Source organism: Schistocerca nitens, chromosome 2 (genome assembly GCF_023898315.1).
Source record: "Schistocerca nitens isolate TAMUIC-IGC-003100 chromosome 2, iqSchNite1.1, whole genome shotgun sequence".
NCBI lineage: Eukaryota > Metazoa > Arthropoda > Insecta > Orthoptera > Acrididae > Schistocerca > Schistocerca nitens.
In genome coordinates this window covers 891,840,935-891,852,370 of record NC_064615.1, presented here as the reverse complement: position 1 = coordinate 891,852,370, position 11,436 = coordinate 891,840,935, and the positions used below count along the sequence as shown (strand labels likewise).

Genomic DNA, 11,436 nt, shown 5'->3' with positions numbered 1-11,436 from the left:
AAAGATAAGTTACGAGAGATTAGGGCTTATACAGAGGCATATAGGCAGTCATTTTTCCCTCGTTCTGTTTGGGAGTGGAACAGGGAGAGAAGTTGCTAGTTGTGGTACGAGGTACCCTCCGCCACGCTCCGTATGGTGGATTGTGGAGTATGTATGTAGATGTAGAATAAGGGGAACAAGTCCACATTCGCCGAGGTATTTAGAAAACTGCCTTAAAAACCATCCACAGTCTGGCCGGCACAATGTACCTCGAAACAAATCCACCGGGCGGATTCGTGCCAGGGACCAGCACGCCTTCCCGCTTTGGAAGCAGCGCATCAGACCGCATGGCTAGCCAGACGGGCTCCTACACACACTGATCAATGATGTTGATGAAAGAAATTGTCTCTAAATCAAGTGTAACATTTTGATATTTTTCCTTAAAAGTAGTTGAATGAGCTGTCAAGATTGAAACTAAATTATTTCTGTTATGCAGCAAAACACATTTAAAACTTTTTTTTGAGCTATCTAGGAAAATTTGCCAGTCTTTTGGGTAGTATACTGTAAGACCCATCACATTTAAAAACCCAGAAATATCATTACAGTATATGATATCATTCGTCTCGTTAAATATGGAAGAAGGTCATGCTCTATGGTTCATTAGAATGTTATTGATACGTCTGGCCAAAGGCAATGTTTTCCTTTTAGTCTTGATGTATGAAGCTCAGCTGATTTGTTAGGTAAATTTAAATCTCGAATCAAGTCATTTGAGAAAAGCTTGCAGTGAAGGACTGCATTCTTCGAATTCATTTTCACTATTGCGTTTACTCTGATTGTCTAACATTTCAACATCATCACAGTAATCGTCTGATAAGGAAGTAAATACTGGTATTGGCAAATCTTCAATATGCAAGATTGGTGACTTTTCAGGCAGTCATGAAGGCCCTATGTTGACATTGTTAAATTTATGGTTAGTGAGAAGAAGAAAGGAGTGGTAATAAGGAATAAAAGGTGTCAGATTGTTGAAGCATAGCTTCCGAATGTTTAAGTTGACTAAGATCATGATGTGCAAATTACAGGAGATAAGCTGCTGAGTAGATTGGGATTTACCAATCAGAGAAGAGGAAATATGAAACCGAGCAGAGAGGGATTGAAGTATCAACTCCAAAGAAGAAGCAACAAAGAGCACACAATAAATATTCCATTGATGAAATAGATAAATGTGTTATTAGGCAGCAATTTTGTGATAGTATAAACTGTGCGAAGAAATGCTAACTTTGGAAAACTTTCCAGCTTTTGTTCCACAGAACTGGACTGCAAGGCTAGTAACTAAATACAGAGAAAAACTGTTCTATCTATAGGAAATGGCTTTAAAAGGTGCCAGGTAAACCAATCATGATGCACAAATGGAGAAGGCATAGTTTCAAAAAAGGCATACTAAATCAGATTTTCATTAGAAAAATGAAGCACCAGAATTAATGTCACCATTAGTTTATTCGGAAACTTTACTCTGTGAATAAATTTATGAAGTGATAATGTGTTTGGAATGAGAGAGTTAACATCTACCTGAGAGCCTATGAAACATCAGACATGAAGTGATGCTCAAGGACTATTTAACTCTTGGAAAATATTACAGTATTGATAACAAAACAAAGGTTCCTCACATACAGAGTTTACTTCTGTTAAAACTCCCTCTCTGAGTGGCTATGCTTGATGCACAAATCTATTCACTAGTGTTTTGTCCTTGTCTGTGGGAAACATCTTTAGAAATAAATAATATACTGTATCAAAAGCAGTTTGAGGGCCCTTCAGCTTTGATGCAATTGCCAGTGTTTTATATCTGAAGATACCTCCCGCATACCGGGACAAAATTTTAATGAATAGTTTTATGCAACAACCATGATCTACTACTCCAGAAATTCTAACAGAAATTACAGAGTTGAATTACAAAACTTCATTGACTGATATGTTTGTTATATTATGTGGGAATTTATATCTGGAAACTCACTCACTATGTAGATAAAACTGTCACTGGTCACATATTGTGTGATTTATTAACTGTTTTTGCTCATCAGAATGTGAGCATTCTCCAATCTTTGAAAATTACATTATGTAATAACAGCATCAGATAAAGTTAATCATTAAAACTTGGCTTAGTGTAGAGTAACTGAAATGAATTGTTACTGGTGGAAACAGGTTAGTTAGGGGTTTAATGGTCCACATGGTCAGCATCAATTTTGTGCTCCTTCAAACCATCGTATATTTAATTTTAGTATTATAGATCCTCTTCTTGTACACAATAGCAGTTATTAATTTTTTGAACAGACCAAATAAATATCCAGTTTATTTTACATAATAAAACTCAGAATTCATCATCAGGAGCTGACGATGGAATGAAGCCTCCTAAACACGTTGTAAATAAATACTTAAAGTTTTGTGACTGGTTACATTGTGTTTTTTATTTATATTTTATAATACAGTTTGTTGGCATTTTCTGAACTTCCAGCCAGATTGAGCGCCCTCCAAATTTGCCCCCCCCCCCCCCCTGTCCCTCCCCCTCCCCCCATGTATGGTCCGACTTGCCCTGTTTCTGTGTGACATCAGCTTTGCACTAATTAGTTTCCCATTTTTTGACTTAATTGCAGTATACAGTACATAGTTAAGTGCCTGTAAACGTAGTTGTTAAACAATATAGTAATGTAAATAATTTTCTCATGGTATAATATTTTAAGAAATTTTTGATAAAGAGTAACTTCATAAACTGGTAATTGAAATTTTCTTTTCCTTTCAGTAATAGTTGAAGAAGCAGCAGAAGTGCTAGAGTCACATGTTGTCATTTCTTTAACAAAGGCCTGTGAACATCTCATTCTCATAGGTAAGTATGATAAACAAAAGATAACTAACTGCTCAATATTACAACTACTTCTAATGGTTCAGAGAGAGATGACTTTTTAACAGAATGTCTTTTTGTTTTATGTAACATAGTGTATGATTATTCAGTGTTTATTTTATTGAATTGTATCACGAACAAGAGTTTGTAGTCTATTTTGTTACTGAATTCCTTGCATTTGAAGCACAGCTTGTGAAAAATTACAGATGTGTAAAATTGCTTGCATATATTAGGAAATTTTGATGCCAATAAAAAAACTTATTAATTTTCAGGTGATCACAAACAGCTGCGACCTTCAACTGCAGTCTTTGAGTTAGCAAAAAATTTTAATTTTGACATTTCGTTGTTTGAACGGATGCTTCAGAACGGAATGCAATATGACTGTTTGGAAGTTCAGCACAGGATGAGGCCAGAAATAGCAAATCTTATCACTCCAATGATTTATCCAACATTAAAGAGTGCACCATCTGTTTACCAATATGAGAAGGTGAAAGGGATCACAAAAAACCTGTTTTTCATCAATCACAGATTTCATGAAGAAGAGGTATGTGATAAACTTTCAGTGTAATACACAAACTCTGTTGTGACATAAAATCTCATGATTAAATGTCCACCTGCTTAGCTGGGTGGTAATTTGCTCACCTCCCATGCAAGCAGGCCCGGGTTCGATTCCCAGCTGGGTTGGAGATTTTCTCCGCTCCGGGACTGGGTGTTGTGTTGTCCTCATCATCATTTCATCCTCATCACCGGTGCGCAAGTCGCCCAATGTGGAATCGGATGAAATAAGACTTGCACTTGACGACCAAACTTCCCCGAATAAGGGCCTCCCAGCCAACGATGCCATACGCTCATTTCCATTTCATGATTAAATTAGAAAATGGAAACTAAAACAGGCACATGAAATATTATTCGAAAGAAGTCTGAAGTTTTCTTGTGTTGTTTCAATGAAATGTATGTCTACATCTATAGCAAGCCACAGGGGAGGGCATGGCAGAAAGTATTTCCCATTGTACCACAAATTATGATTTTTTCTCATAACATTTTAATACAAGGTGTGGGATTAATGAATGCTGTAATTAATCTAATGTCTTCACAGTGGCTGTGGGAGCAGTGTGTAGGGGACTGTAGTATATTCCTAGTTTCCACAGATAATACTGGTTCTGGAAACTTCATAAGTAACTTTCGTGGGGTGCTATTGAACAACATCAATGTTACAGCTCCAATGGAGTTGCAATATAGACATTGTTAAAAGCAGTGTCGGATGAAATAGTTATATCGAGTGGCAAAAGATCAATAGTACACCACAAAAAAGAAGGAGCAACATGGTGGACAATGTGAAGAAGGTCAGAATACAAATTTGTGCTTATATGTCAGTAATAAAGTGGTAGTGTGACCTCCAGACCAGATGAGAGGAAACGCAGACCAGATGAGAGGAAATGCAGATCAGCAAATCATCCCACTGATGATGCCTCTGAATGAGAAAAAGGCGAAACGCATCTGGGATAAGTAAATTAAGGGGCAGCAGGAAAAGGAGGTTTTATTTACAAAACAAGTAAAGCTTGGTATCATTTGTACACCACATGTTTATTATCTGCTGTATGTACACTTTGGTAAGGATCCTAATCACTTGAGCAATATTCTAGAATGGGTTTCATTAGTATTTTCTAAGCAATCACTTCTGTAGGTTCACTTAATTTTTCCATTATCTTACCAATGAGCTGAGGTATCTTGCCTGCTTTATCTATGACTGAGACTGTAAACATTCCATTTCTTATCCTCACAAATTGTTAACACCGTGGTATATGCTTGAGTTGACTGATTCCAGTTGTCATTCATTGATATTTTAGTTAAAAGATATTAATTTTTCACATTTTTTGAAATGCACAATTTTCACTTTTCTGAATATTTACAGCAAGTTGTCAATTTTGATAGCAGTTTGAAATCAGATCAAGATTTTACTGGATGTATGATCAGCTCTCAGATAGTTACACAGATGTAACTGGTGAATCATTGTGGAGATTTTAATGTTGATTTTCTAAGGTAATACTGACCGAGGTCACATAAGGTTGTTTATGTTCAGCTTAGGATTATTTTCCACAGTAAATTTTCCTAAGTGTATTGAAGGACATAGTGCAACAGTCATTGATAGTTTGTTTTTAGACCTAGCAGCCTGCAGTGATTTAGCTGCAAAACCAATTTTCAGTGGCTTATCTGACAATGATGGTCAAATATTAACAGTAAAGTTTACTTACTAATTAATGTAAATGGATAGATAAAAAAAATCTACTTACCAAGCAGTGGCGGGGGAACAAGCACACAAAAGGGTTTAACTTTTTACAAGCTTTCAGAGCCAATGCCTTCACCTTATGGCAAAAGAGTTGAAGGGGAAGGAAGAGGGGTAAGCAGCAGTCAAGATTTGCTACTCCCCTACCACTGGTGTTGTAAAAATCATTCAATGTGTCATTAAAAAAACAAAACTCATATACTTTGCTAAAAAAATATAACACTCCAATAATAAAGTAAAAAATATTAAAAATATGTAACAAGAAGCAAACAAACCTAGACTCTGAAATGGAACTGAGTTCCCAGAAAATAGCTGCGGCAGACTTTACTTATGTAGACACTGTGTACACCACCAACAAACATTAGTTTTGCACAACAGTCCCTAAAGAGATTACAACATTCATCAGGTCACTAAAAGCAGTAATTCTGTTGGCCATGATAGTCTTTCTATAAGAGTATTAAAATATTATGCCAACTTCATAGGATTACCAAGAAACTATCTTTGTAATCAATGACTTGGGGCATATTACCTGCCAGACTTACATATGCTATAGTAACAACCATTTCAAAACTGGAGATACGCAAACCAACTAATTTCTGACCTATGTCATTCTTTAGTGTCTGCTACTTGGTTGCGTGTCACTGCCACAGTCAACTGTCAAGTTTGCGTCAACCTGTGATGCTCATGTGTTTAGTGGTGTGGTATCACATGTGCGTGATAACAGATGAATCGCACCTGTCAAGCAGCTTCCATGCCAGCCGTGAGGTGTATGTTTTCTAATAAATTTTGATGTCTCTGTGTATAGTTTATCCCTTGCTGCAAATTTTTATATGTTTTGTGTGTTCTATGGTTTATGTTCAGTTCTTGATTCTATCACTTCGGGTTACAATAGTAATTACTTGCTGACTTCTCTCGAGTATTCGTACATTCAAGAATGATTTACCTCAGAGTTTACTTTCTGATCAAAACTCATGGCCAGTAGCAATTTCTACACTTCCTGTTTATCTTCTTCACTAAATACAGTTACTCAGTAAAGTATGTTGCTCCAGTAAACTTCCTGTCTCATTGTGTTCATGTTTTGCATCTGTCGGACAGCTCAAATTGAGATCTACTTGATAGTTTGTGACCCCAATGTAATCTGAGCTGAAGAAAGTTGAACAGCCACCATTGGCTTTAATTATTACACAAGATGACCAATGTGCCAACAGTTTGTAGATTAGCAGACTGTTTGCATCCGTTCTGGCTGAACAACTCAATCCTTTGGTTCACCCAAGTAGAAACCAGTTTTAGTTGTGCTGGACTTATGACTCGAAAAAATTTGCCCTCTTCATGAGTCAGTTTGACCACTGCTATGCCACAGAAGTACAAGATGTGATTGCTGCACAACCTCAAACGAATACATATGAAAGGTCAAAACCAGCATTAATCCGGAGGTCCCAAAGCTGATCGTTGACTAGTGCTGCATCATTGAGCACGGAACAACACATGTACTTGGTCCCACAGTAGGTTCGGTGAACAAACGCAAAAATGTATTGCACCATGTTCATACTCAAATGTCAGCAGCACTCAGTATTGGGCAAAACTGAGTGTCCTGAAAGTCATGGTACCTGTTCATTAATGATAGAAGGTCCAGCCAGAAGAATTTTATAGAGAATATCTCAGATTTAAGCATACTACTGAGATCTTCAGTGCATACTGTAGACCATCAATAGCATTCCATTTATCAGCAGCTAATGACCCACTAATCTAAGTGTATGCAATGCAGCAGATCAAGTTGACTTTTGGACTGCGCCACCCATTCACTTGGGACTTCACCATTTCCAACTATATGGAGCCGGTTACAGGACCTGACCTCTTGGCACATTAGCATCTCTCTGCAGATGTAGCCAACAATCAGCTGGTTTACAGTGTTATTGGATTGGGTTACAAAATGCTACCCAAAACTGGCAAAGATTTATCGCTTCCGTTCTGCAGGGACTGCCATTTTGCTTTGCTCCTTTAGGTGATAAACTCGTGTGTTCTGCCACCAGGGAGCAACATCACCAACATCGTCAAGAGGTATTTAAACATCTGGAGCAGTTTGGTGTGGTGTTAAACAAGGCCAAGTGTGTGTTTGGGTAACGTGAGGCATTTTTAGTATATTGCAGCCCCGTCAGCAACTGTGATACACTAATATATTGAAATATCTGCCTCAGTTGCGAGAATGTTCTGGTCTTCACCCAGGTTTCGCCTAGAATAATCTAGCCTTCTTCAGAAACATAACATTATTGTAACATGCCAGAGTAAGGCACAGTCAACATTAAAAATTAAAACCTATAGTACTGTGGTATCATGTCAAAATAAAACTACTTAACTGAAGTCCAGCCCCGGCATCACTTCACCACGCGGTCGGTTGGCAGCAGCAACTACGTTGGCACTAATAGTTGCTGCTGCCAACTGACCACACAGTGAAGTGATGACAGGGCTGGACTTCAGTTAAGTAGTTTTTATTCAGTGTGGTACCACGGAACTATAGGCTTTAATTTTTAATGTTGACTGTGCCTTACTCTGGCATGTCATAGTAATTTTATGCTTCTGAAGAAGGCTAGGTTATTTTAGCCAAAACCTGGGTAAAGACCAGAAAATTCTCGCAACTGAGGCAGATCTTTCAATGTATTAACACGAGACAACTTTCCTACACCATCGAATGTCATCTGCAGGCTCCCTACCACTAACAGAGAAGATCAAAGTAATTCTACAGATACTGTGACTGACAATGACCTAGTAGTTACACGACTCCTAAGAATGCTAAACTTTTTATCACCGTCATTTACTGTGTGCAACAGAACTGCAAGAACTACACAGTGTGGCATTCACCGGCCCAAAGTTCAGAAACAGTACCCCAATGCAGTGGTCGGAAGCAATGTGCTCCATCTTCAAGGCTGCAGAGCAAGGGATGGTGGTCACACACACACCTGGTGCATCCCAAGCTTTACATGCCTTTGGCGTTGGTAGCAGATGCAAGTCAAACAGTTATTGGCATGGCACTGCAAAAATTGTTAGATGACTTGTGAGAACCGCTTGCGTATTTCTCACACAAATTGTCACCATTGCAACAGAAGAGTAGTGTGTGCTTTCACGAGCTCCTGGCTGTGTAAAAGGCAGTTAAATACTTCCAGCTACAAATAGAAGCAAGGATGTGTACAATCTTCATGGATCATTAGCCGCTGATCTATGCTTTCAAACAGAATAGCATCGTCTGCTGTCCCCATCAGTTCAATCATCCTTTATAAGCCTATTTAGCATGGACATAAAGCACATTTACAGCATTGAGAATGTGCTGACCAATAGTTTTTTATGCGGCAATAGTGCGTTGCGACCAATGGACTTTTCGGAAATGGCCAAGACACAGCAGAGCGACCGAGAGCTCCAGATTTTCATCAACAATACCATTTTGGTGATAAAGTTGCAGCTGGTCAGTGTTGTTGACCACAACCATTCATACTGACTGCATTTCAGCAGCAAGTCTTCGACAGTTTGCACAGTCTGTGCCAGCCCGGAGCCCACTTAATATTTCCCCTTGTGTCACAAAATTTTGTGAGGGCAGGGATGGAGAGAGATTCTGAAAGTTGACATGGACGTGCCTCCAATGTCAATGCTATAACTTGTCCTGCCCCTCAGAGATTTTCCAGATGCAACCACTCTTTTTTGTACCTGTGCAAACTTGTGGACAATGTCACAGCGGAAACCTTAGCGTCTGCGTTCGGATCAACTTGGCTAACTAGGTTTGGCTGTCCACTATGCATAACCACTGACTGTCCACTATGCATAACCACTGACTGTCCACTATGCATAACCACTGATCGTGGCAGCCAGTTTGCATTGGATTTATTCGTCCAGCTGGCAGAGTTCTGTGGGGATGTTCATCAAAAGACTACCAGCCATGACTGCACCAGTAATGGAATGATTGAAAGATGGTAGCATTCACTGAATGTGGCTCTAATGTGCCATGGAACACCGTGGACTTCTGCCCTCCCTATAGTTGTCCTGATACTATAAATGACCTATAAGCAGGACTTGGACTCCTCGGCTGCAAAACTGGTCTATGGTGAACCATTGTGTCTTCCCAGAGAATTTGTTATGACCAGTTCACTCCAGTCAGCACTGCAAGATCAACTGGAATTTCTTCAACAGTTAAGGGACCACATCACTTTAATATGACCTTCCACAGCCTCCAGATATGGTATGCTGACCACTTATGTGCCCCGCAACTTAGAAAGGTCCTCGCACATGATGCTCTGAACAGGCGCTCCGTGGCACATACCATGTTCTGTGGAGAAGCACACAGATGCTGGACATCATGGTAAGCAGAAAGCCAATAACCATTGCCATCAACTCTCTCAAGCCCGTGTACATTTTCAGGGATTAGTCACCATCCACATTTTCCACTGCCATGTCACAATCTCCAGTACAGGGGCAACAAACAGCCGATACAGACCAATGACAAGCACGCAAAACCAGTTCCAGCTGTGAAGGGTGTTCATGTGCCCCATTCCGAGATGACTCTCTGCTCCTATCACAGGGGCTGATGTAGTGTCTGCTATGTTGTTGTATAGCATCACCACAGTCAAAAATCAATTTCGTGCCAAGTGAGGCCCCTATGTTTAGTGGTGTAGTGTCACATGCATGATAACAAGAGAATCACAGCTGCTAAGCAGCTTCTGCACTAGCCAGCAGGAGTGTTGTATTTCCTATGAACTTTTTATGTCCCTGTGTAATATTTTTTTTTCCTTGCTGTGAATTTTTATGTGTTTCCTATGTGCTGTGTGTTATGTTTGTTCTTGCTGCCTCCTTCTTCAGTATTCATACATTCAAGAATGATTTACTTCAGAGTTTAGATTCTGATGAATACTCGAAGGACAGTAATAATTGCTGCACTACCTGTTCACATTGTTTGCTAAATATAGTGACTGCAATAAAGTATTTTGCTCCAGTAAACCTCTGATGTCCGTGTGCTCACATTTTGCAAAGGTCTGACAGCACAAATTAAGTTGTAGCTGATAACTCATTCCATTCATTTCAGAAGTGTTCCAGAAAGTGGCCCATGATAGAATACCACACTGACTCATTTACGAAGCAAAGTTTGTTACGTGTCTCTCACTTTCACTTTTGTAAAGGATTCTCCACAGTGGTTTACTTTGTTCGTGTGATCATTCTAACTTAAGTATTACGTAATTGTAATCCCTGAGTATTTAGCTGAGTTTACAGCTTTTAGATGAAATTTAGTGGATTCTTTTTAGTAGTCATGTGGATGGCTTCACACTTTTAATGATTTAGACTCAATTGCCATCTTTTGCACCATACAGATATCTTGTCTAAATAAAGATACCTTGTCTAAATAATTTTGCAATTTATCTTGATCATCTGATGACTTCATATGATTTTAAATGACAGCATCATCTGTAAGCAATCTAAGAGGGCTGCTCAGATTGTCTTTTAAAACATTTATGTATCAAGAACAATACAGGGCATATAACACTTTGTTGGGGAATGCCACAGATTACTTCTGCTTTACTCAATGACTTTCCTTCAGTTATTAGGAACTGTAACCTTTCTGACAGGAAACCATGGATCCAGTCACACAACTGAGATGATACTACATAGGCATGCTATTTAATTAGGAGTCGCTTGTGAGGAACAGTGTCAAAAGCCATCTGGAAATCTAAAAATATGTAATCTATTTGACGCCGCCTGTCAACAACACTCATTACTTTGTGAGAATAGAGAGCTAGTTGTGCTTCACAAGAACATTTTCTGAATGCATGTTGCCTGTTTGTCAATAAATAATTTTTTGCAAGGTGATACATAATGTTTGAGCACAGTGTATGTTCCAAAATCTTACTGCAAATCTGTTAGTGATATGGGTCTGTAATTCAATGTGGGTTACTCCTATTTCCTTTCTTGCATATTTGTGTGACTTGTGCAACTTTGCAGTCTTAGTATATGGCTCTTTCTACAAGCAAGTGATGGTATATGATTGCTAAATATGGAGCTGTTGTATCTGCATACTCTGAAAGGAACCCGACTGGTATACAATCTGGACCAGACACCTCGTTTTTCTTTAAGTGTTTTAAGCTGCTTTGCTAAACCAAGGATATCTACTTGTGAGTTACTCATGTTGGCAGTTGTTCTTGATGTGAATTGTGGAATATTTACTTCATCTTCTTTTGTGAAAGAATTTTAGAAAACCATCTTTAGTGACTGCTTTAATGGCACTGTCATCAATAACATCACCATTGTTATC

At 38.8% G+C, this 11,436-nt stretch overlaps 1 protein-coding gene across 1 annotated transcript in view; it reads left to right on the top strand.

Annotated features, from left to right (window-relative positions):
• The first annotated feature begins 3,272 nt into the window (after positions 1 to 3,272).
• The window catches only part of LOC126235420 (NFX1-type zinc finger-containing protein 1-like), a 362,382-nt gene continuing 354,218 nt past the window's right edge, over positions 3,273 to 11,436 (top strand). Inside the window, exon 1 of the mRNA XM_049944143.1 lies at positions 3,273 to 3,413. Coding sequence (XP_049800100.1) covers positions 3,273 to 3,413 — 141 coding nt within the window. The remainder of the gene's footprint in view (positions 3,414 to 11,436) is intronic.